The sequence below is a fragment of the Octopus sinensis genome, linkage group LG14, assembly GCF_006345805.1.
Source record: "Octopus sinensis linkage group LG14, ASM634580v1, whole genome shotgun sequence".
NCBI classification, from domain to species: Eukaryota; Metazoa; Mollusca; class Cephalopoda; order Octopoda; family Octopodidae; genus Octopus; species Octopus sinensis.
In genome coordinates this window covers 46826400-46853764 of record NC_043010.1, presented here as the reverse complement: position 1 = coordinate 46853764, position 27365 = coordinate 46826400, and the positions used below count along the sequence as shown (strand labels likewise).

At 34.3% G+C, this 27365-nt stretch overlaps 2 protein-coding genes across 5 annotated transcripts in view; one reads left to right on the top strand and one right to left on the bottom strand.

Annotated features, from left to right (window-relative positions):
- Nucleotides 1-2693: 2693 nt before the first annotated feature.
- LOC115219193 (delta-latroinsectotoxin-Lt1a-like) lies at nucleotides 2694-22941 on the bottom strand. 2 transcript variants are annotated; one of them, XM_029789312.2, is made up of 6 exons: nucleotides 22853-22941; nucleotides 20658-20725; nucleotides 19037-19170; nucleotides 16576-16775; nucleotides 5555-5719; nucleotides 2694-3558 (listed from the first exon to the last, which is right to left on the bottom strand). In XM_029789312.2, the coding sequence occupies exons 3-6, from the start codon at nucleotides 19130-19132 to the stop codon at nucleotides 2772-2774; spliced, it is 1248 nt and encodes a 415-aa protein (XP_029645172.1). In that variant the 5' UTR covers nucleotides 19133-19170; nucleotides 20658-20725; nucleotides 22853-22941; the 3' UTR covers nucleotides 2694-2771. The 2 variants fall into 2 exon arrangements, with proteins under 2 accessions (XP_029645172.1, XP_036364878.1); XM_036508985.1 differs by having other exon boundaries at nucleotides 22829-22929.
- The window catches only part of LOC115219336 (enolase 4-like), a 179093-nt gene continuing 174252 nt past the window's right edge, over nucleotides 22525-27365 (top strand). The window contains exon 1 of one of the 3 annotated variants that reach the window (XM_029789497.2): nucleotides 22525-22666. In XM_029789497.2, coding sequence (XP_029645357.1) covers nucleotides 22652-22666 — 15 coding nt within the window. In that variant the 5' untranslated portion in view covers nucleotides 22525-22651. Of the gene's footprint in view, nucleotides 22667-22911; nucleotides 22998-23165; nucleotides 23319-27365 lie in introns of those variants that run through there. The other 2 variants (XM_036508984.1, XM_036508983.1) reach the window with 2 other exon arrangements.

Below are 27365 nucleotides of genomic sequence, written 5' to 3'. Positions count from 1 at the left end.
CTTGTCCATGTTGTATTTTTCTACATACCTTAATATATATATATACATATACATATATAGTGTTTGTCCCCCGACACTACTTGACAATCAGTGTTGTTTTGTTTACATCCCAGCAAAAAGAAACAACTAGAATTAGTACCACACTTAAAATTAAGCACTGGGATCAGTTCGTTTGACTAAGAAACCTTTTAAGGTGGTACTCCTGCATGGCCACAGTCCAATGACTGACACATAAAAGCTAAATGACTATCTCCAAAATAATATAATAGCTGCAGACATTGGGTAACCACAGATAGTTACATATTGTTTTGGGGAAAATATGTTATTAGTGTTTAATTCATACAGCATAACAAAAGATGATGATGTATGCTTCTTAGCCCTTCAAAAATGTGATTGGTTTTAATTATTATGTAGTATTCTAAATACCAGAAAAATATTAAACATTTTGCTTATTTTGCATAATTTAACTAGAGCATTATTAGAATTGCTCTAATTAGTTTTTTTTCTTTTTCCTTTTCTTTTAAACCTTAGGATAACTGAGTTGTCGGCAGCCGTTGAATCTTTAACGATACAACAAGCATCACTGAGTTTCCAACATTTACATGAAGAAAAAGAAGAAATAAATTCTAAACTGTTTTTAGAAATTTAAATAATCATTTGCAACTATTTGATCTATATCAAAGGGTTTCAACAAGACATATCTTTTTTCTACCTTAAATTCCTTTAAGCCATTTTTTTTCAATGTCTTAAATAAAATTGTATATATTACCGTTTTTTTAAAATATGTAATATTTTATAATATTTTTTCTTAACATTTAAATAAAAGAGATGAATTTTATTTTGTTAAAGATGAGCCAAATCTGTTTGGCAAAACATTAAATAAAATTATATGAAGCCTCTGTTTAAGTGTCTGAGTTTCTTATAATTATATATCTGCTGTGTGTGTGTGAGAAAGAGAGAATGAAAATGTTAAGAAATTTTGTCATTTTTTATTTCATGTGATGTATCCAGATATTTGTACAAAAAACTATGGTCATTGCATCAAGCACCCAGAAAAACCTGTGTCAGTTAATATTCTGGCTGTCAATTGAAGGAAGAATCAACAGGGGAAGAAAACATTTAACCTATGTGGACAACTTGCTTCAGGACAGTGGAATGACAAATGTTGACAAAAATTAACTCATGTGAAATCATTGAAGCACTCAGGAAGATGACCAAATTAAAATACTAACATTATATATAATCTCAAAACTATGTATGTGCGTATCATCATTTAGTGTCTGCTTTCCATGCTGGCATGGGTTAGACAGCTTGACTGGAACTGGTAAGCCAGAGAACTGCACTAGGTTCCAGTCTGATTTAGCATGGTTTCTACAGCTGGATGCCCTTCGTAATGCCAATCACTCGAAGAATGTAAATGGTACTTTTCACGTGCCATTGGCACAGGTGCTTTTACATCCCAGGCATTACGAATATAGAACTACATTATTCTCCAAGTCTCAACTGTAACAAGGTGATAGGGTGTAGTTTAATCCTTTTAATACCAACCTTCCTGACACTGCCTCTGGTTCTATGATATAAACTTCCTGTTTTAAAGTGATCCAAGTTAAAAACCTTTCATCAAAATTTCATGTAAATTTATGTTCCAAATACTAGTTTAATAATGACAATTATTTTACTAAATTCTTCATTATTTTCAAAATTAATTGATACTAAGTCATTTCCTGTAGCATATGCTGCTGGTAAAAATATTTGTTAATCATGCAAGTACCTTTGTAAATTGTTCTAAGTGAAAGTCTTTTTTTTAAAGTCTATGTTGTGTTGTCGATATATTGAAAGAGATAGAAAAAAACACATGCACACAAACAACCAAAAATAAAACTATATACACACACACACACACACAACCTTTTATTGAAGTCTATGTTGTGTTGTGTTGACAGACTTGCACTTAAAATTCCTGCATTTTCAATCAAAACTTGTTAGCTAGGTAGTTTTGTCACCATAGTAACTCTCTACCAATCTATCTTTTATACACACTCCTCACTGTATTTCTCTCTCAACAACCTTTCCTCCTTTCCCTCCCTCTTATAGATGTAATGGACAGAAAAATGGAGATCCACTTCTCTTTTATAAGATAAGATAAAGGCAGTGTATTTCCACTGAAATATGGTAACAAAAGTGTCAAGGAACAATTGGCTGCTATTTCTTGCAACTTTTATGACCACATAGAAACTTCCTTGTTGGTTTGACAGTGTTTTGCAGAAGTGACAAATCTTGAGATTCAGAGTAATTTTTCAGTTACATAAGAGTAAGCAAGTACGTGGGAGATAAGAGTGGGTACTGAAAACTTCTTGGCTTTAAGGGTATCATGAAAGGCCTGGTTGGAGGTCCAGCCTTCCAAGTTCTCTTACGGGGGCTTACAAAAACTGAAGGACTGCCACCATAAGTGTGTGAATCTGAGAGGGAAATATGTTGAATGAAATCATATTTAACTGATCCTCCTGTATTTTATTTTACCCAAAGGAACTTTTCAGCACCCCCTTGTATATGAAAAATCAACAAATATGCTCCTGAATTAATCAGATAAGCTAAAATAGAAAGGATTAAAACAAAAGGATTTTCTCATTAACCAAAATATTTATTGTTTAAATTTTAAGCTAATTTTTAAAAACATATTTATAATTGTTTGTTTAAAGTTAATAAAGCACCATTCCTTCCAAGTTCATAAAAAATAGTTTTCAGATAGCTTTATCACAATTTGTCAGAAATTATATTTGTAAACATGATTTAAAAAGATTTTTTTGCTTTGGTGAAGTTTTACTTTTTTTCTTCAAAGGAGTTTTAATTATTTTATCACCAAGTGACTCCTCAAGACGCATTTTGGTCTCTGGTTGTAAGGCATTTATAAATGAATATGATGAACAGTCATTGGAAAGGTGAAGACCGACTTCATGTTTTAAATTTTTATTGTCTTTTTGTTGTAATTTTGTTTCAACATCAAGAACATTTTTACAGTTGAAGACAACAGGACGATCTCTTAAAGATGGATCTCTTGATAAAGCCTTGGCAATAATTTCACGAGGTAAGTCAGGTACTTCAAATTCCATGTCAAGATATTCAAGTAAGTTCTCAGGTATTTCATATGTATCTTTATGTTTGCCATCATAATATTTATTGGCTCCAGGAACTTTTGGCATTTGTGTATAGAAATCTCTTGGGTATTCATCATTTAGATTAGGAATGTATTTTTGAAATTCTCCTTTTTCTGTAGATTTTTCATAATTCCATTTATATGAAGCTGGAGCACTTCGCTTTTTTTTCACAGTTGATTTGCTATATTTCACTGTTTTCTTAATTGGTTTTTTACTGGGTTTAGTCTGAGTTTCATTTTCTGATTTTTGTCTTTCTGTTTCATTCAATGTAGGATCTTTTTCATTGTATATATTAGTGTATTTTCTTTGACCATGAATAATCTGGTATTTTATGATACTGAGTTGGTTCATTTGTTTAGCAAGATGTTTCTTATTTTCATGCCACTTTGCAGCTTCTAGAATCCTAGAAACAAATTTGTTTTATATATTTCTTTAGAAAATGTAAGTTTATGCATTGAGAGATAAAGTGACTGTTAACATATCTAAAGAGAGAGGGAGAGAACTACACTATAAATGAATAGAGCATGATAGATGTGAAAATGTGATAAGGTAATGAGCAAGTGCAAAATGAAACAGGACTTACAAATGGTGTGACACAGAACTGAGATATTTGGAAACGTATGTTGTAGACCCAACCATTCAATACAAGCTTGCATGCAACCCCACCCCCTCAAGTTTTGGGAAAATGCGTGATATGATAGTGATAGTTTCAAAATTGGCTTTGTAAATGAATTACTGATGTAAGTTAGCAAATGAGATAGAAATTTATCTAATTTATTTTCTAACATAAAATGAGAAAAAAGAATTAATGCAGCTTCATCATCTCAACAATTCTGATTATAAGAAACAAAAGGAGGGTTGTGATGTGTGTCACATAGTTCCGGGTTCAGTCCCACTGTGTGGCACCTTGGGCAGGTGTCTTCTACTATAGCCTTGTGCTGACCAAAGCGTTGTGAGTGGATCTGGTGGATGGAAACTGAAAGAAGCCCGTCACATGTTTGTGTGTCTGTGCTTGTCCCCTCAACATCACTTGTGTTTATGTCCACATAACTTAGAGGTTCAGCAAAAGAGACCAACAGAATATTACAAAGAATAAGTCCTGGGATCAATTTGCTTGACTAAAGGCAATGCTCCAGCATGCCTGAAGTCAAATGACTGAAACAAATAAAAGAATATATATATATGTGTGTTTATATTATATATATATACCCTACACACACACACACACATGCATATATCACTTTCTCTTCTAAATCCGAGTTGCTATGTAGCTCCTCTACAACAAGAATATGCTCTACTCCAATTTCTTCCTTCACACCTTAACCCCCATCTAACATACAGAGGCAACATTCTCCCTCCCTGGGCTAGTTGACTTGCAAGCTACATGGTGACCTTAATATTTCCCAGTGGCATGACAAACACACCCAGTACATACTGTATAGTGGTTGGTGTTAGGAAAGGCATCCAGCTATAGAAAGCATATCAAAGCAGACACTGTAGTATGATGCAGTCCTTGACTCATTGGATCCTTATCAAACCACTCAATCCATACTAGCATGGAACATGGACATCAAATGATGATGAGATGATATATTCTCTTATTCTTTTACTTATTTCAGTCATTTGACTATGACTATGCTGGAGCATTGCTTTTAGTTGAAGAAATTGACCCCACAACTTATTCTTTGTAAGTCTAATACTTATTCTATTGGTCTCTATTGCTGAACTGTTAACCAAAGCTAAACTAACTTTCTACATATGCAAATATTTTACTTCCACACATCAGCCATTGTAAAGGACATAGCTCTAGCTGACTTGTCTTAAGAAAAATTAAAGTTGGTGAAGGAAATTAATTGTTGCTAGATGAATAATAAATTGGTTGATAAAAAAAAAGTGAAAATCAGCTCATATGTTTTATTCAAATAATTATATAAAATGAAATTTTTAAAAAAATGGTTTCAGTATCAGTTATATGAACTGATGATTATATCCTCACTCCAACATAGAATTGGCTTTATACTATGTTAAAATATATCATTACTGTACTTAGTATAGGAAACTGGGCTGGCAGAAATGTCATCCTTAAGCATTTTGATATCAAATTCCCTCTGCATTCAAAGTTGCCTTCTGGAGTTTGTTTTAAAATGAGTATCAGTTGTATTTTGAGAATTATCCAACTCACTTTCACCCTTCCCTATGATAATTGGTTTTCTTTCTAGTCAAAAGAAATGATTATTATATGAGTTTCTAACAAGGGACAACAACTGGAAAATAATAATTTTCACTTTCAAACAGTTTATCGTCTGTATTTCTATCACACTTTAGTTATATCATGGACTAAATTTATAAAATAATGGACCAATATAATAGCCAAAACTAATGCTGTCTTGTTGTCTTACCTTGAACATTCCTTGTTGGCTAATATTTTGGCCAGATCTCCAGGAGTATAACCATCTTTGTCCTTGCAATTGAGTTCTGCACCTCTTCCTAAAAGATATTTCAAAATTTCCACATGATTTTTTTGCGCAGCTCTGTGAAGTACTGTAGTGCCGTCTTTATTTGAACTGAAACAAGGGAAGAAAAGAAAAGAAATTACTTTACATAAAGATGCTAGCATGGCAGTGAGGTTTAAAAGTTTGCTTTGCAATGAACTGGTTCTGAGTTCAATCCCAAATTACACAGGAAAATATAAGAAAGAAAATATGAAGGAGAGAGGTGAAAGATGGATGGGCAAGACTTGAAGAAAATGAAGTGCAGAGTTGTAGGAGGAGGGCCAAAGTTCAAGAGATGAGAAAGTCTTCGATTAGCAGAAGAAGAAAATATGAGATAAAAAAAGTCACAGAAGGTGAAGGAATTGTGAGTGTAACAAGAGCAGGGCAGAAAAGAGAGATTGGAGGGGATAAGAGAGGTAGTGGAGGAGAGCAGAGTGTGAATATAGGGAAAGTATTCCTGGTAGGGAGGTTGTGAAGTGGTCAGTGAAAAATGTGTGTGACAGAGAGAGTGTGCATGCGTGTTTGTGTGTGTGTGTGAGAGAGAGAGAGAATATGAATTGCAAGATAAAAAAAACCTCATTTGCTGCAGCACATGCTCATAATTTGATGAAAATTACGTTGGCCAAACAAGATATAAATTAATAGATTGGGTTAGGGTACATAAGCAACAAATTTAAGATTTATCTCTTATAAATATTTCATTTAGACATTTGTACAAATGGAAAATTCAAAATAAAAGAAAATTACCAACTCTGAAAGGCAAAAGGATGCTTTATAAGAATTCTAAATCCCAAACTAAACTAGAAATAGTCAAAACTCCTACTAAAAACAATTTCCTCTATATAGATTACCCATAGCACATTTGAAAAACTGTAAACAATAAAACTGCTTACAGAATACAAAAACTCCCTTCCCAAAGATTGTGTTTTATATAACTAATAACTTTTGATTTAAGAAAATCTTTTTATGAATAGTTGAACTGTATCAGGAAATCTCTCTAAAAGCTTTTTTAAATATGTCATGTCTACAGGAAATGTGGGTTTGAATTCATTGGAAGCATTTGATTTTTACTATCTAAAGGGTTTTTCAACCCCAAATTTTTTAAGGTATTGTTTATAGAGATCCAAAGAATTATTTCATGTTCTCTTGACAGTTTATAAATTCTTATGACATCAACAATATATATAACATATATGTGTGTAATTATCTGTGTGTGTGTGTATTTGAGTGCATAGGCCAACAGGTTTTGGGGTCTGATGAAACACCATAAAGCTAAACCCTTTATGGATGGGAAACCCAGAGTAATCACATAAACTGGCCTTCCTCATTAATATATGTGTGTGTGTGTGTGTGTGTTAAATAAAATGAGACAATAAAGCCAAGGTTGTATGGAATTTTCAAGATATTTATAAAGAGAAAGTTAGTCTTACAGCTGTTTCTGTGATATTAGGGACATCCCTTTTATCAGAGGCAATGTGAAATGGTTAAATAGAGGGAGATATTAGAGTTCAATATGAGGAGTTATTTTGGAAAAGGAAACAAATAAGAAGTACATAGGGAAATAGGAATTTGAATATAGAAATAAAAATAAAAATGTATGAAGATGTTATAGTTGCAGTTCCATTATCCAAGGAAAATATAAGTATAAATAACATTCTTCAGATGTATTCTATAAGTATAAATATAATATATGTATGTCTGTGTGTATATATCTGTATATAGATAGATATGTATGGACAAATATAAGTGTGTGTGTATACACACACACACACACACACATATATATATATATATATATATGTATATCTGAGTGTGTGTGTGTATATATATATATATATATATTCAGCAAAATTTAGATTCAAATGAATATGGTACTTAGGTTAGATGCACCATGGTGTTATCCATATAAATCCATGGGGTGATTATAATAAAAAACAACAACAAGAATAACTCCGGTAATTTGGTACGATTGTTTCACACTACATTATTTTATTAAATGTTGTAAGTATTACAACAGTTTTAAAATGCTGATCACTCATCAGCCATTAATAGAGGTTTTCCATTAATACATAATTTTCATAACAAGTGGTAACATTATAGAGAAGGTAGATATATAGACATTATATATCTACCTTCTCTATAATGTTACCATTTGATATGAAAATTATGTATTAATGGAAAACCTCTATTAATGGCTGATGAGTGATCATCATTTTAAAACTGTTGTAATACTTACAACATTTAATAAAATGATGTAGTGCGAAACGATCGTACAAAATTACCGGAGTTATTCTTGTTGCTTATTTTGATTATATATATATATACGCACACACATATGAATGTGTGTGTACATTTAGTCATAAGCTCAGTCATAAGCACATATGAGTTAGTATGTATGCATATATTTAAACTGCAATACATATCCACACACATACATATATATAAGCCTACAAGTGCTTTACAAAAGTATTTTAAAAAATGATAACCAGTTTTTGCAGGAGTTTCAAGTTTCTTATTTCCAGATAGCATCCACCTGGAGCATGATCTATCAATAAATCTCCACATGCATCATTAATTTTTATCTGTCCCAACATCCTATGTTAACATATTTTTATCATCTGCCTAAAATGAGTAATATTTTTCTTGGTGTTGTTGATAAAGTCAAAAAGTTAGTCTCGTTGTTTGAACCCTGAAAAAAAAATTCAAGGAGCCGGTAATTTTTTTACACCAGGAGAGACAGGGAAACACTTTCTTTGTTTATTTTCTTTTTCATTAGGTGCAGGTGTGACTGTCTGGCAACAAGTTTGCTACCCAACTGTATGGTTTTTAGTTCAGTCCCACTCTGTGACACCTTGGGTAAGTGTCTTCTACTATTGCCCTGGGCTGATCAAAGCCTTGTGAGTGGATTTGGTAGACAAAAGCTGAAAGAAGCCCATTGTGTGTGTGTGTGTGTTTGTGTATGTGTGTGTGTGTGCGTGTGAGTGTATATATATATACACCCACTACACTCGCAGAGTGGTTGGCGTTAGGAAGGGCATCCAGCCGTAGAAACTCTGCCAGTCAGACTGGAGCCTGGAGCAGCCCTTGGCTTTCCAGACCCCGGTCGAACCGTCCAACTCGTGCTAGCGTGGAAAACGGACGTTAAACGATGATGATGATGATGATGATGTATATAAGAAATTTAAAAAAGAAAATATGCACACTTACATAGTTTTATTATAAGTTTTTAAAATTATATTAAAACTATGTAAGTGTGTGTATTTTCCTTTTTTAATTTCTTATATACATTACAACTCACCATGTGGGGATAATCGAAATTCCTCTTTTCTCTTATATATGTATATATATATATATCTATATATATATCTTTTATTTTTTACTTGTTTAAATCATTAGACATGTTGGGGCACTGCCTTGAAGAACTTTTAGTTGAATGAATCAACACTAATACTTCATTTTTTTTAAATGGTACTTATTCTATCAGTCTTTTTTGTCAAACAACTGAGTTACAGGGACATAAACACACCAACACCATTTGTCAAGATGAAGAGGAGAACCCCCCACCACACACACATATACAATGGGCTTCTTTCAGTTTCTCTCAACCAAATCCACTCACCAGGCTTTGGGTGACCTGAGGCAGTATTTAGAAGACACTTGCCCAGGGTGTCACCCAGTGGGACTGAACTTGGAATCATGTGATTGGGAAGCAAGTTTCTCAACACACAGCCATGCCTGTGCCTATATATGTATATATAAATATATATGTATATACGTGTATCTGTGTTTCCTTGTCTACACATGATGTGATAGTTGTAAAATGATTGTTACTGTCGTACAAATTGTAACAATTCATTTCAAATACTTTGCAAGATCACATCTGGCCATGGGGAAATATTACCTTCCTTGTAATCAGGACAGAGTTGGAAAACAGAAGGGCATTGGGCCATATAAAATGTGCCTCAAATAAACTCCATCTGACACATGCAAGCATGGAAAAATGGAATGTTAAATGATTGGTGATGTTGATGATTACATTTTAGTTGTTGCATAATTTCAGGTTAGCACTGACCCAATAGAATTATAAAAATTGTTTTTGCCTTCATTAATCCATTATTTTGTATATCAAGAACTTAATTTTCCAATGTATCTGTCTTCATTTTAGATAGTAAGTTGTGCTTTGAGGGGGATTACTTGGCCTCTATGTCTTGCAGAGCAATCAATCATGTAGGGGTTCCCTCATGAGTTCAATTTGATATTAGTTTATTTGTTTTTGCTTATTTATATTTTTTTCTCTGTTAACATTTTTTTTCTTTCTGTTTGCTTTTTTGTACTGCTTCAAGACTGGAGTATTTGTAATTTTCTCCAACAGGAGAAATATTTGCATAGCAATTGATGCTTTTGAAGCTAAAACTGACCACTGGCCTAAAAGTTCATTGTGATTCAGCAAACAGTCTTCTTAATTTATGAATGAGAAGCAAAAGAGGGAGTCTTTATGTGATTACTTAACCACCAACTAAAGGGTCAGTAGATGGTACCCTGCTACTAGTCAAAATATCTAATCCACAAATGGTCCAGTTCACTGAGATGCAAACAGGTGCCACTAGATAGAAAGCATTCTGTCTGAAACCTCAGTGGAAGCAAAGCAAATTTGACAAGAGTTTCCTTAGTTTTTAATTATGAGTTTAACTCTGTGGGCAGTTTCACTAAAGATGGGCTCCATCAAGCTGGCTCCATCAAGTAGACATACTACTAGATATTTCACACACCAAAAGAAGTCTTCACTGGTGCCTCCACAAACCAAAGGATTATAAGTTATTACACAACTTATAAACAGATGAATTGAAATAATGGACTAAACAGAACAAGAGGAGACACATGGGATAAAAAGTTATTGAAGAAGTCACAGGATGATGTGTAATGAAAGAGCTTAGACAAAGAACACTAAAATAGTTATAATAATAAAGCTGAAGTGAAGACCAAGTACATGGTGTGTGTCCTTGGCAAGAATATGACCATCCCAAAATAATATTTTTCTAGATTAAAAAGCAGGTTTTTTTCCTGTTTTATTTTACTTTATTTTTTATGAGCCAGGATGCTTGGAAAAGGAATACTTTTTAGATAATCTCTGAATAATATTTTATGGATATATTGAAGTGAGAGCTATGTGGTAATGTCTCACAAGAGATTGCTTTACAGTTCTTTAGGTTAATGCACTTAGTGAGTAGACAAACATTAAACTGCTGTTTCTTTTTACCTGAAAGCAAGCAAACTAAACATAAGTTACGAAGTATCTTTTTGGGCAACTGAGAAATACCTGCCCACAAGTGTTAGTGCTGATAGTGAAACTAATCAAGAATGCAACAAGCTATAAATCACAAGTGTCCCATCACTAAAAACATGGGGAAAAAAAACATACCGAAACAAAAATAAAATAAAATTCTTGATTATATTACAGTAGTAAGCATTCTTTTCTCTTTTCTTTTTCTATCTTGCTGCCTGCTTGCCTTTGGTAAATGTCATTCCTGTTATTGCTAAACAGGGTTATTATATTAGGTGAATTTTCTTCTTTCCATAAAGGAAAATATTTATAGTTAGGGGGGAAAGAAGAAATTATCTTGAAGTGCAAATACATTATGTATTTGATGTATATCGTTGTGTGTGTGTGTTGTGTGTGTGTGTGTGTGTGTGTGTGTGTGTTTATGTTTGTGTGAGTTTGCACTTAAAAATATAAATATATATTTCAGTATGCATGGATGCCAAATTAAAAAATAAAAGTGAATTAAAAGAAAAGGATTGGATATATGTTTTGAAAGCAATAAATGCATTCTTCAGGTCTTTGGAGTACTGTGGTAACAGAATCTACCAATATACAAAAGGGGTAGAAACAGTTAGAAGTTATATGTATAAGAGAACCTTCTAACAAACAAGTATTAGATTTGACTCTTCAGGAATACTGGTTTCAAATTTTGGCACAAGGTCAGCAATTTTAGGGGAGGGATAAGTCGATAGCATTCAGCTCCCAGTCCTCAACTGGTACTTATTTTATCCCAAAAGGATGAAAGGCAAAGTCAACACTGGAAGAATTTGAATTCTGATTATAAAGAAGACCAACTGCTGCTAAGCATTTTGCCCAATGTACTAACGATTCTGTGAGCTTGCTGCCATACATGTGACATCAACATTTAAAGATGTCTAATTCTTTGGAACCTGCACAGATAATCAAGTGAGGGTTTTCACAGATCACAGCATGCACTTATGCAATGAGACCACTGCCTATTGTTGTGGAAGGCAGTCTAAATTTATGAATGTCTTCAGATGTTCTTTAAAACTTAAAATGTTAGTACTACTCATGATATTATGTATGACACAAAAATCCTCTCCATAGGCCTACTACAACATTACAAACATCTCTGTAAAAATTTTTTTTCCCCTAATTTAAATCAGAATTTCACACATTTCATTTCCAAATTATTCCTTAGTCAACTTGTAACAAATTCCAAAATGAACCAAACATATGCTCACTCATGCCTACAACTAACCAACATGGTGCAATATAGTTATTATTAGAACAAAAATGTCTAATGTCACTCTTCCTAGAACATGAGAATGAATATGCACAGAGTGAAGGCAAGGGTAGGTTGTGTTTATTCTTCTTATTATGCATTTCCTATGACTGAAGAATCTGATAGAAACTGTAGCAATGGTAGACAAGGCTGTGTTTTATTTATTTATCATTTTTTTGTTGTTGTTGTTCAAACCCAGATCAAACTGAAAAGAAAAGGTCTGTGATAAAACAAAGCAAAGCATTCCAACGCTGACCACCCAAACATTCTACATGATAAAGGACTACAACGTATCTGTTGGTTTTCACTAAGTCAGGTGTTGAGCAATCATCTTTTATAAAAAGCAATACAAATTAACAGAATATAAAGACGACAAAATTGTATCAAGTTTATGTGTGTGACAAACAAACATTTATAGAATGAAATAGAATGAGTATAGAATAAATAAAGCAATATATAAAGCTTAATTATAAAAGAAATTACTGTAACAGAGGTTGGAGTGAAACTACATGTCATACTACTTGAAACAGATACGTTTTCAAGGCATCTTTATGTAAATTGCTTATCTATTAATATAGAAACTGAATCCTATTTCAATTGAAATCCTGTTCTCTAAGGTGCCAGTACTACACATTCTTCTAAATTATTTGCATTTCAGACAATATGTCCTACACACAAGAAGCAGTTAATGTCAAATGATAAATATAATCCAGCTCAATAAACATGCAGGATTTAAGGATATGAGAATGGCTTGTGTTAAAGTAAACTGTATAATTCATGGCTAAGGTGTTCAAATCTTGTCATAATTCATTTGCTATTTATCTTATAACTAGCAGTATCGCCCGGCGTTGCTCAGGTTTGTTTCGACCCTTTAGAATTGGAATTTTTGAAAAGTAAAAATTTTGCATTATATAGCTTGTTATTCTCTTTAAGTAAACGTTTTTCTGGTTGAAATACAGTGAAAAATGGCAACACAGCAGTAAAAAAAATCGTAAAAAATAGGGATTTTCATAGAAAAAAAGCACCTTTTTCCTGTAAATAATTTTTGGTGTTAACATGGTCCATTTTGAATTTTATCTTCTAGAGAAAGAAGAGCAAGCCTTCTTCTATCATACTCTCAATTTTGGTCAACTTGCGCTGCAGGGTCTCAGAGGAGATAGTGTTAATTGAAGGCTACCAAACCCGCCACACACAGACAACTTCAGCTTTATATATATAGATTATTTCTAGTGAGAGCAATTTATATGGGGTAATTTTACATTAAGGAGTGGAATGTACAATTTCCTATAATTCAGACCACTTCATGGCTCCAGTAGACAAAATGGAAAAGGTGTTGACCTGGAGGAGGGCAAGGGAGATGCACTGGAACAGCTACTCTGACTCATGGGGTTTCACACTTGCAGATAGTCATCTCTGCCCTGGTAGCGACGAGCAGGGTTATATATTGTCTCTGGGCCAGGAATGCTGGAGATCTCCACTGCCACAGGCTCAATGCTTAACCTGTCAGAGAGTGACCACTACCTTGACAGTTTGCTTTTCTCAGCCTGATGAACAGTAGAGCCTGGGCTGGTAGTTGAACACACCAAGTTGCCACTGACTCCATAGACGTCAATGAAACAAGCAATAGCAGTATAATGAAAGGGACCACACTTATTATTTTGGAACTGTGGGCCAAGGCTTTTAGATGCACATTTTGCACTGCAGTGAATGTCTGTAAGTAGAAGAATTTCAGATAGACTTTTCTGATTTTGTTTGGGTCACACAAGCTATCAACTGCTTGGTCAACCCTGTATGATAAATCTTTTCTGTGAGAAAAATGGCTGACATTATGATAAGAAACAACTACTACATACATGCAAAAATGAGGTGAACAAAAACTTAATGATGAAAAGCGCAAATGTTGGTGAGCAGTGAATAAGTCAATAAATTTGACCGCTATCAAGCTTCACATAATCAAGTTTATCATGCCATTAATGAAAAATAAAACTGACTCAGTAATTTTATATTTCTTTTTTTCTTATTTGATACACACATGCACACACAAAAAATTAGAATTTCACAAACACACGCATGCACACACATGCATGCACTTATACACACACAAACAGCCATGCATAAATATAGTCAGTTTGCTTTGAATCACGCTTGTGGAAAGAAACTGAATGAGGGTGCACAGAAGAATATTGTGCATTGCATACTTAACTGCACATACTCTATGCAGCAGAAAAACATGTTCGTCATTTTGACTAACTAATCATGCTGAAATATTTAACTGTTAAATTAAAAGAAAAATTTGAATATGTACCAGCTTCCATATTCTTTGTAATTGTTTTGGATTTGCTCTCCCCAAAATATTCATAATCCAGTGAAGTCAACCTGGACTTACCCATCAGTAGAATTACAGTGTGATTCCTCACCCTATGCAATCTTTGATGTCTCTTCCTACTAGATGTTGTTAGCTGGGACCTGGACTAAAGCTGAGAGCTTTTATGGTACCTGCCTGAATAATTTATCCCTATATACATGTGTGTGTGTGTATGTATATATATATATATATATATATATATATATATATATGATGAGTATATAGAGATAAATATTATATATATATATAAAATATTAATTAAGGGTAGAAATCAATATTTATCAATTAAAACCAGTGGTCTAGCATATTAAAAAAAGAATCCGAAGATTAAATATTTATATATACCAATTAAGTCAGTCCTTAATTGGTATATATATATATATTATATATATATATATATATGTATAATATATAGTATATTTGCCATCTAAATGTGAAGACATCTCCTTCATCTGGCTAATGACACACTGGTTAGTGTGTTGTTAGCCAGCTGGAGGAGATGTTTTCCTGGGGCTATAAACAATAGTAGCATCGTCCCCTATAGGTCCGCCACAGTTGTTCAGTCATATGGAAATACACATGGACTTCTAAATAATGATTACACTGTGTAACAAAATTATTATTATTTATTTTTTGTCTTTGGTCAGCAAGTGTTATTTCCTATTTGCTTCTATTCAAAAATCAAAGGAGAGGACTACTATTCCCTTCAAACTTTGCTTTTGCCACCTGGACATCAATGTTTTGAAACTGACCTATTTTCCATTACATTTTAAACAGATTCAGCACCAAGTTGTTGAAGCAGAAATATCGTTATAGCAAACATTCTGCTCAACCACAGATTTGCTTGTCAGTTGCTTGACCTTAACCACTTGAGCATTTCCCTTAGTGGCTGACAATATGTGCATCTCTGACCATGAGCAGGAGTAGTGGGGGAGCATTATAGCCATGTACTAAGAGGGATTCTTTGGGGGTGTGAATAAATATAAGAAAAGCAAAGTTTGAAGGAAATATTAGCCATTTTTTCATTCTTTCTAGGGGTAAGCAATAGGAAATAACAGTTGCTACCCAAGGACAAAATTCGTGTTACACAGTGTTGTCATGCAATTTATTTTAAATTACACACACACACACACAATATTAATTTCATTAAGTGTGTAATAAATTCGTGTCTGAGTAAGATTCCCACAAAATTTCAACTCTACTGAACCAAATTGTAATGGTGTGTGAGAGCATAAACTTTCATGTAATGTCATATGAAAAGCATGCCAAACTAAGTAATCTATGGTGTACTGTGCAGGAGAAGTGCTAGAAATGGTTTTACTGAGACACTAATTGAAGACTGATACCAACCAGAAAGGCTTTCAGGAACTCACAGCTTTTTCTTAGATCTAGATTTCATAAAAAAGACAGGGTTATTTTTGAAAATGGATTTCATTATCTATTTTGTTGACTAGGGTTTCTATAATTTCATTTTTAACATAAATGTTTTATCAGAATAAATTGTTTTATAATAAAACATAAAATAAGCACAATGTCTAGATTAGTGAAAATATGACATAAAAAGATATATATTTTAGATTAAAATTTCTTTTTCATTAGTTAGATACTTACGAATTTATATCTTTTTTTAATTCTGTTTTCTCTAATTCAAAACAATGCTTACTTTTAAAATTTATACCGTCATTTAAAATCCATATCATTAAGAATAATTTTTGAACAATTTAAATTTATATTCCATGAGATGCATGTTTCAAATATAATTAATCAAAGACGATTAATCTTGAATATTTAAATATTTAAATAGATTTTTAAAATCAAGTTTGTATTTTATTATTTTTAAAAATTCATTTATGAAAGTTTTAGCAATTTCTTTACTGAAATGAAAAAAATAAAAATTAGTTGCAAAAAAGGAAATGTATTAGAGTTCCCATCATGTCACTTCATGCTCCGTTCTCAAAGAATAAACATCTAAATAAATAAATAAAGTGGAAACTAACACTGAAATGTCTGCTCCTCTTTCCAGTAAGTATTTGAGACAGTCCAAAGACTTCTGTGTATTTGAATCGTTGACTGCAGCAAGAAGAGGTGTCCAGTCAGAAATTGATAGAACATCAACATTGCAACCATATTCCTCAATAAGGTATTTTAAACATTTAAGCTGTCCATTAAAAGCTGCTATGTGTACTGGAGTGAAACCCTAGAAATAAAATCGCAAAAAGTAATCTGAAGTACATTGAACTCTGAATGTAAAAGGGACATAACTCAAGGCCTGAAATCTGGGAGGGTAAGAAGACTAGTTGATTACATCGACCCCAGTGCTTAACTGGTACTTATTTCATTAGACCTGAAAGGATGAAAGGCAAAGTCAACATCATCATCATCATCGTTTAACGTCCGCTTTCCATTCTAGCATGGGTTGGATGATTTGACTGAGGGCTGGCAAACCAGATGGCTGCACCAGGCTCCAATCTTGATTTGGCAGAGTTTCTACAGCTGGATGCCCTTCCTAACACCAACCACTCTGAGAGTGTAGTGGGTGCTTTTACGTGCCACCGGCATGGGGGCCAGTCAGGTAGAATTTGAACTTAGAATGTAAAGACATACATAATGCTTAGCAGTGTTTTGTCTGGTGTGCTGATGATTCTGCCAACGCAATACCAACAGCAACAATAATGATAACAACAACAACAACAACATTTTCAAATTTTGGCACAAGGCCTGCAATTTTAGGGGAAGTGTAAATCAATTACATTGACCCTAGTTTTCAACTGGTACTTATTTTATCAACCTGAAAGGATGTTAGAGAAAGTTAACTTTGACGGAATCTGAACTCCTAATTCAAAAAGCCAGAAGTGCTGCAAAGCTTTTTGTCTTGCATGCTAACAATTCTCCAGCCCACTGCCTTAACAATAATGGCCTGCAGTTTTAGAGGAATGGGGTAAGTTAATTACATCAACCCTAGTACTTGACTGCTGCTTATTTTACCAACCCCAAAGGGATGAAAGGCAGAGCTGACCTTGGTGAAATTTGAACTCAAAATGTAGAGTCAGAAGAAATGCTACCCAATATTTTGCCTGGCATGGTAACATTTCTGCCAGCTTGCTGCCTTAATAATAATAATATAATAATAATAATAATAATAATAATAATGATAATGATGATGATGATGATGATTTCAAATTTTGACACAAGGCCAAGGGAGGAGGTAAGTTGACACAAGGGGGTAGGGTGGTGGGCAAGTTGACTGAACTGACTTCAGTACTCCATTGATACTTATTTTATCAACCCTAAAAGGATGAAAGGGATCTCTGAATTTCATTTGAATTTAATTTTTTATTGGTAGGGTTTGAGCGAAGTAATTAGTAAAGGGACATAATTAAATACAACAAAACTTGCCAGTTGTTTCGTTCATACTGCTATCCACAGTAATGATTTCCGACTTATTTTACTCGTCTTATAAAGATGAAATGCATGGATGGCATTTGAATTCAGGACGTAGCTAAATACTGCATGGCACTTTGTCTGTTGCACTGCTGATTCTGCCATCCGCAACTATGATTCCAAACTTTAGTGATATTATTGTTATATTTCAGGATGGTCAATTTTTTTCTCTTTTTCCCCAAATAAACACACACGCTCTATATTCATTCTTCACTCGTTTATTACTGTTCTTATTTGTGCTTTATTATTTAAGGTTACGTTGATTGACCAGAAGAGAATTAATGCATTCGAGCTTTGGTGTCGGAGAAGACTTTTACAGATTCCATGGACAGCGAGGCTCACCAATGGAGAAGTTCTTAAGCAGATCAGGCTGAAAATGTTGCTAGAAGCTAGGACCACCAAGCATAGATTGGCATATTTCGGTCATATTATGCAGAGAAAATCCCTGGAGAAGGACATCATGCTCGGAATGGTCAGTGGCAAGAGAGGAAGAGGCCGACCAAGAACCTGCTGGCTTGACACCATCAACAGTGATACCGGAATGGACATAGCCAATCTGAAAGAAGCGGCCCAGGATAGAACTGACTGGAGGACACTGATCCAATGAATAACTGAGAGTCGACTTCGACTGAGCGGATAGATAGATAGATGATTGCTCTGTGGTGTTTTGTATTTATATTAAAATAAATATATACAAATTATGAAAATAATAATAAAAAATATACAGTACTGTTCCTACTTCCCGGATTTTCACCTATTGCTGTGGGTTTTGGAAAGTAACACCCACGACAGTCAACAGATTACTGTACTTGAAATTTATAATAGCATCCTTTAACATTCTGAGTTCAAATTTGACTGAGAGCAATTTTGCTTTTTATCATTGCTAGTTTATCAAAGTAATACTAAACTGATAACAGATTTCCATCATATATTTATGACTTTAATACATAAGCTTGAGTAAATCAACTTTGTTTTCAATAAAAAATAATCAAATTCAGAATATATTTGTCATCTTACATCGCAGTCATATTGAATAATACTTCTATCAAGGCATTCTTTTAGCCATTCAACATCTCCTTGGGCTGCCGCGATGAACTGGTCATCAAGTGACATTTTGCTGTCATGTTCTATATAGAGTAGTCCATGATTATCTAAAATGAAAATTAAAAGAAAATATCTAATCAACGATAATATAGTTTTTTATTCAATAATTGTTTTACTCTCTCTTTTACTTGTTTCAGTCATTTGACTGCGGCCATGCTGGAACACCGCCTTTAGTCGAGCAAATCGACCTCAGGAAATATTCTTATTCTATCGGTCTCTTTTGCTGAACCGCTAAGTGACGGGGACATAAACACACCAGCATCGGTTGTCAAGCAATGCTAGGGGGACAAACACAGACACACAAACACACACACACACATATATATATATATACATATATACGACAGGCTTCTTTCAGTTTCCGTCTACCAAATCCACTCACAAGGCATTGGTCGGCCCGGGGCTATAGCAGAAGACACTTGCCCAAGATGCCACGCAGTGGGACTGAACCTGGAACCATGTGGTTGGTTAGCAAGCTACTTACCACACAGCCACTCCTGTGCCTTTTACTTATTTTAATTATTAGATTGTGGATATATTGAAGCATCACCTTGAAAAGTTCAGTTGATCAAATCAGCCCCATAATTTACGTTAAACTTGGTACTCGTTCTATTGATCACTTGTTGCCAAACTGCTAAGTTACAGAACATGAATTAACCAACACTGGTTGTTAAGGAAATACAAAAATGCACCCCCACCCAGAAACTTCCCCATATACACACAAATCAGCCAAGAGAAATAACTCAATAACTTATAATCAACAGGACAGAATTTTACAAGTAGGAAAAAAAATTAAGAAGGTTTGGGCTATGAAGTGAACTAAGGGGAAACAACTTAAGTGGGGCAACAGTGATGTGCACAAAAATTTCTTGAGGACAACTTAAAATTGTTTTGGCCTTATTCACCCTCATCAGTGAAATATAGTCATGTGAAGTTTATGTATTTAATCATGTTTGTAGCTGCCATCTTGCCTGCTGATAATTTTCTGCGAAATTACTTCTTAATTTCTTGAAATTACCTCCCCTTTTTTTGAAGGTTTCTAACAGCAGCTGTAAGAAATGTTTTTTTTTCTGACTGCAACTAAGAGACAAATTTTAATCCATCGGTGGTGGGTATGTAGAGAAGGACTAATAATTATGCCAAGTTTCATTTATCCCAGTTCTTGGGAAGTTGGTTAGGGGAAATGTTTAATGAACACTCCTCATAGCTAAAGATAGTATTCCAGAATAACCTTAGCCATGGACACTAAAACAAACTGAAGAACCATATACACAGACACACATTATACTATATTTTACATATATATATATATATATATATATATATATATTTAACATTACCCTACATCACTAGTGTCTTCTAGCAGAGAGCATTATATCCAGATGAATTAACATAAAAACCAAATGCCTTTCTCAGGAAAGATTTAATTCATAACATCCCCCTTACCAGTTCCAATGGTTCTACTTCTTGCAGGAAGATGGCAACCGTCTTTGATTAAAATTTATTGTGTAATAGAGAATGTGTTCACATTTACCTTCAGATGTCAGTCAACATAAGTGAGCAGGTGAATGGTTTCATGGCTACTGCCAAATGCAGATGAACCTTTTGAAATAAAAAAGAAGAAAAAAATACATATCAACATAACATTTAAAAAAATGGGGATTATGTGAAAATTCAAATAAGACATTCAAAGCACTGAAATCATATATATTCAAGTTGTATCAGTGGGCTTACCACATGTTCTGATTTGGTTGAGATAGTCTTCATTTGAAAAATCTTTCATAGTGTCTTGATGAGAAAATTTGTCCAGTTTGACACTTATATGTCCCAGAATATGCTGGTATGGATCAAATACTTAAATTCTAAGAAAATCTAAAACTGCTGAAACCAAGGTGTTCTAACCCTGCAGTGCTCAACTCAGATCCATACCAACGAACATACTCATATTTTAGCTCTGTCTTAGCCTAGCACTGCATGTTTTTTCTAGAGATCCAGTGGGGACATGATGTTCCTATGTCATAAACGCACTCAAATTACGAGAAGGCACATATTGTAGTTTAAAGGCATTTTGCTTATCCCTGGATTTAGGGATTAAAAATGACTTTTTTTTCCTAGGATTCAGAAAATATTTTTTAATTAATGAAAGTTTATAGTTTTTCTACCTCACTTCCTGTTTTTTTTAAAATTCACACACACACACACAGACACACACACAAAATTAAGTCACAAAAGTCTCCTTATAAACATCTATATCTATGAAACCTACAGTTTGAAGGTTGTTTTGGTTTAACACCAATTGAAGGTTTGAGTCTAAGAAATTATGGGAAGCCTAATTATTGGTTCATTGTTCTTTTGACACTACATCTCATTACACTAGCAGATAGACAATAACTTATTTTGCTTTTGGTACATACAGCAGAAAGCCATAGCTTCCTATTTTGCATCTTCCGGAAATCTGAAGCTTCATACGCATTGTTACATAAAATCTTATAATTCTGAACGAAGGTGCTGTACATGGTTGCTTGACCAGTTAGAATAGCAGCCAATTGTATCTTAAATCACACCCTATTATCTTAAAAAGGAAAAAAGACATATTGTACAATGTAGGGCATACCTACAAAAGTGTGCCTCACTGACTTCGATTCCTCATAGCTTTCAGAAAAATGTGTATTTTTTAATGAGAATTTTCACAAATTTTCTACAGATGGTGCAGATTCGATTATGAATATGTCGGAATTTAATGCGAAAACAATAACACACAACAACAAAGAAAAACCCAAATGGTAGGCTTGCACACATACATGTGTGTGTTAGTAAGTGTTCGCGTTAACTAACCCCCCCCCCCATTTAATTTCAATATAATCGCAATTTATAGCATCTGAAAGAAATTTCATTAAAAAATAAAATATCAACTTTTCTGAAAGTTATGAGGAAATAAAGTCAAATGGGGGGAAACACTTGTGTAGGTATGTCCAATTTAGACTTTGATATATACAAGAGAAATGGTCGCGGCCAGAATGCCTCTGATCAGCGCTGACTTTGGGTTAAACTTCCTACCTAAGATTGATTTAATGATTTTCTTTTTATTAATTGTTGTCTAGGACAGTGGTTCCCAACTCGTGGTCCGTAAAGTTAGTACTGGGCTTCCGTGGGTTAAACACATTTAAATAAAAGGGGGCCTTGGTAGGGAAAAAGTTGGGAACCACTGGTCTAGGAAGTAGATAAATCGAACAAAGAGATAAATAAATCTGCCACATTTAACGACGAAGCAGGTGTCTTGAACAAATAATGGAGCTCGTATTGGGTTTCGATAACGAGTATACCAATCAATAGAATACCCACTCACTGAATTAGAAAAAAAAAGAAAAGAAAGAAAAACAGGTGTAAGTGGCTGATTTTACCACAGACGCATTCGAACACTCAACGCCATCTACAAATTCAGTGTGACAAAGCTAGGCATCGATTACAACTACAGCACATCAGACGGTCTTCTATTGTTTCTGTCTACCCCTATTTCACCGACAAGACATGGATCGGACAGAGGTAATAGTGCACTAACGTAACACAAACATTTAAAACTTTCTTGTTTGATTCATTTTTATTTCTTCACTTATTTTATTGCCAGGAAACGAACGGACTTTATGAAAAATAACAAAATATGTAAAAATATAAATACTCGAATTTTCTGAAAGAAATATCATTTACATTAGTTCGATTTGTAATACTTGCCGAAAGTTTACGGTTGTTCATTTCTACAATATAACATATTCATGCAACGAAAAGTTCTCCATAAATCACCATTGCCACGCACGTTGCCATAGTAACGTTAGCAATACCCACAATTCAAATGCAAATTTCGTAAGGATCTGTGACGGTAATTCAACGCACAGTCATTGTTATTTACACATTTTACCCAATATATAAAATGCTTGTTTATTCATATATATATATTCGGAAAAAAAACATTTTTTCGAATAGAAAACACAAACACACAACACGTACAGGTACATGTATTTGTGCGTGTGTGTTTAAATATGCGCTACCTAAAATGTACGTGTCCTTTCGTTCAGATCACCTTTGAAAGAGCAGCTCTCTGATCGAAGGTGCTCCCGCTACAACCAGCCTATCTTATTTTCAGACACTGTACATCTAGGAAACAGTATCCAACGTGTCCTTCTCTTTTAAAGACAGTTTTGTATGTTATGTAATATGGCTGCTATTTCGAGAAGCCAAATGGCCGTATAACCCACGACGGGTTATACCTTCAGTGCTTTTTCCTCATTCTGTCAGTATCCTTCTGTTTTAGAATACTGACTTTGACATTATTTATGTAAATTATGCTATTTAAATTTAAAATTTCGGGACACTCCTAAAGATAGTGTACGATATTGTAGGATATTGCGACACTCCGCTTGGAAACTAGTGGTTTCCAACTTTGTTGTTGGGGCGTGATTTTCGATCATGACGTACTGCAGGGATTAAATAATAATAATAATAATAATAATAATTGTGTACAGTGCTCAGGTGCACTACAACTCATCTAAAGTGTATATATAATCAGGTGTAGTTTCGACGGATTTCGGGAAGCATGAGGGCCTTAAAGGATGCAGTGTCATGGCGGTCAACAACTGATGCAGGCAGTTTATTCCACGCTTCAGCAACCCTGAGCGTGAAAAAATGTTTCCGAAAGTCATGGGAGCTGTGCTGTTTTCTGACTTTGTAGGCATATAACAAGACCTTCAGTTTAGAACTATATTTGGTGATGTGCCCCTTGACTTTTATCGACTGATATTTTTCAAGAGAATGAAATATAGGTAACTTTTTGGTGAAAATCGTGCGGGTGAAAGGATCAAATAATGTCCATCTTTGTAGTAAGTGATATAACCTCCAAAGTAGCTGACACAAGAACCTTTCCTATGATGGCTTCCATGATAAGAAAGGTTCACACAAATGTATAGTGATTATTCCTTGCTCAACCCAACTTTCATAGGGAATCAGTAGTTCTTGTTGTTTGCTTCTCATAGTGGATCTTTTCGGTTTGAACGGCAGTTTTTAACATAATTTCTAGGTAACTAAAAAATTTTAAACTTCGTATACTGGTAGAATGTGTTTATAAAACATCTATTTCTCTTGGCTTTATTGAGAAAATTCTATAGTTTGTAAGATATTTGTTGTTTTTTTCTTCTTCAATTTCTGCAATTTCAACCAATCAATGATGTCCATTGAGGTAAAAAACATTCTGTGCCGTATGAGTATGTCCCTCGTTTAAGAAACAGATTGGGTTGATTTACATTTGTGAAGAAAAAAGATACCCTTCCCCCCACTCCTAACCCTAACCCAGATTGATATGCAATAGATCGATACTAGGGTCATAATTATGGGTGACAATTTCATATGACACTGCTAGAAAAAACTGCTGTTCAAACCGAAAAGATCCCTGATAGTCATTGACAGACAGTTTCTCCTGTTATAGACATCCTATTTTTTGTACCTGTTTACCTCAGAAACAATAGCTAACTTCTACATTGTTCATCTTGGGGGTTTTTTTTTGTGCAAAGAGATTTTGCTCTATTTTATGTTTTTATTTTTAGTTAGGTTTGTGCTTCAGTAGAAACGTCCAATGGTGCGCACAGCCTATCGGCCAGAGACAACCATGAATGCAACTATAATTATAAGATATTTTGTGAACATAAATAACTTAATTATTACCTCATCAACACCTGAGTAGAAGTAATACGTTTCAGTCTAATCAATAAGAGATCTATGATAGAAGAATGTATACTATTTCTGGATGCATTCCTTCAAACATTAGCTTCTAATTTGCTGTAATGGTTTTTATCTATTTAATTTCAGCTGTATAATCCCCTAGCTTATCTTTTAATTGGCATCATCAGTACAGTATTGCCTTGACATAGCCAAGAATTCACCGCTATCCCTTTGCCTCTTGAAGAAATAGATCGTCTTTTCCATAATGGCATGTTAATTTTGGAAAATTGTTGATTGAATTAATCTCTCCTTCTCATTTGTTAAAAATGTTGAAAGTAAACCGTGTTCAGCGTGAGAAATTATACAAGTATACGAAGTTTCAAACTGTTTAGTTAAAAAATTAATTTAAAAATCTGAGTCAAATCGAAGAGATCCTCAGTGGATTGCCATGAGATATTTGTTTATCTTCTCAAGGTTAAGATAATTTAAATAACTGAAGAATTTATCTTGTACGGTATTTAGTATGTCTTTCTTTGTGTTTGCTATTGAAATACATTCTGCTGACCTCTCTGGTTATATATAATCATCATAATCAACATTTAATGTCCGTTTTCTGTGCTGGCATGGGTAACCATCGGGCGAATATACAGTGTCAATCCATCTTGAGGAGAACTTTCTATTTGTGGCTTTTATTGCACAACAGAGTTGGAGCAACAAGTTTCAATGACCTTCTCACCATAAATAGTAATATTTGTGAAACTTTCAAACAGGCGCAGGAGTGGCTGTGTAGTACATAGTTTGATTACCAACCACATGGTTCTGGGTTCATTCCCATTGCGTGGCACCTTGGGCAAGTGTCTTCTACTATAGCCTCCGGCCTACCAAAGTCTTGTGAGTGGATTTGGTGAACGGAAACTGAAAGAAGCCCGTCGTATATATGTATATATATATGTGTGTTTGTGTTTGTCCCCCCAACATCGCTTGATGGTGGTGTGTTTACATCTCTGTAACTTAGCGGTTCAGCAAAAGAGACTGATGGAATAAGTACTAGGCTTACAAAGAATAAGTCCTGGGGTCAATTTGCTCAACTAAAGGCGGTGCTTCAGCATGGCCACAGTCAAATGACTGAAACAAATAAAAGAATAAAAAAAGAGGCGTGTCAGGCTTTAAATCCCTTGGTAGACGATCAAGAATGGCACAATTGCTTGGTTGAAGCCTCTCTTAGTCATACAGGGAGCCAACTCAGAACTTTATTTGCTTATATTCTACAGTTTTGCACTCTTTCTGAACCACTAACTTGTTTCGAAATTTTCAAAATGTGCTTATGGAAGATTTTCTCAACACAAGACAACAAAGAATGCTAACTGAAGATGATGTGTTTGAATCTGTCACAAATGACCTACATTGTGCTTTAAATTCATTTTGAAATGTTCAGATTTCTAGTGAGATGGGTTTTGAAAATACTCAAAGTACAAAACAAATTATTCAAACGGTTAATGAAGCAGTATGTTTGTGTGATTGTATGTGTATATCTTCCTTCTCCTCCTTTTCTTTCTCCCTCCTCCTCCTCTCTTCCCTCCACTTCCTTTTCCTCCTACTCCTCCCATACCCTCCTTTCTCTTCCTCATCCTACATTCTCCTGCTTCCCCTGTTCCCCCTCTTCCTTCTCCACACCTCTTCCACCCCTCCCTCCCACTGCTCCTCTTCTTCCACCTCTCCCTCCTCTCCTAGATGGATTAGAGGACCATGTCTCACTTTCACTTTTCATGTCTGATTTGGTTTCTATAATCAGATGCCCTTACTATCACCAAATGCCTTGCAGAGTGTACTGGGTGCATTTTATCAAAGCACTATCACTAGAAAGGTTGTGATATCCTTGACAAAACTAAAGATACCTCTCAATCCCAAGTTGTCTGTATATGTACATATATGAAGTTCATATATATATATATATGTACATGTGTGTGTTTGTGTGTGTATGTTTTTGATATATACAATGTGTATATTGAAGTGTTTGTACGTGAGTATACACACGCATGCACACATTTATGAACTTTTTCAATCTATCAAGAGCAAATCTAGTTAGCTACTAACCACAACACCATCACCACCACTGCTGCCACCACCACCACCACCACCCAGAAAATACCAACAAGAAACTTCATCTGCTATTTCCCTGACATTTACTCTTTGTTTACCAATTCACGATCTTCTTGTAGGAACAACAAAAATATCTTATTGCAGGTGTTACAGCTTAGAATATATCTCGAAAGATAATATGAACAGAAACCATAGTTTCACTGCCAACTCTTGATATCCATACAAATGTATATATATATATATATATATATATATATTTGTATGAGTGATGTATGGTCTTTCAGTCTTGTTTTTCAAATTTCTCTTATATAAAGAAAAAGCCAGTCTTTACTTCAGAAACGAGGCTCTTTCATTGACGAGGTAGTCATGTTTGTATTTATATATATGTATATATGTAACCGTACATTATTATATGTGGTTTCATGCATATATGTCA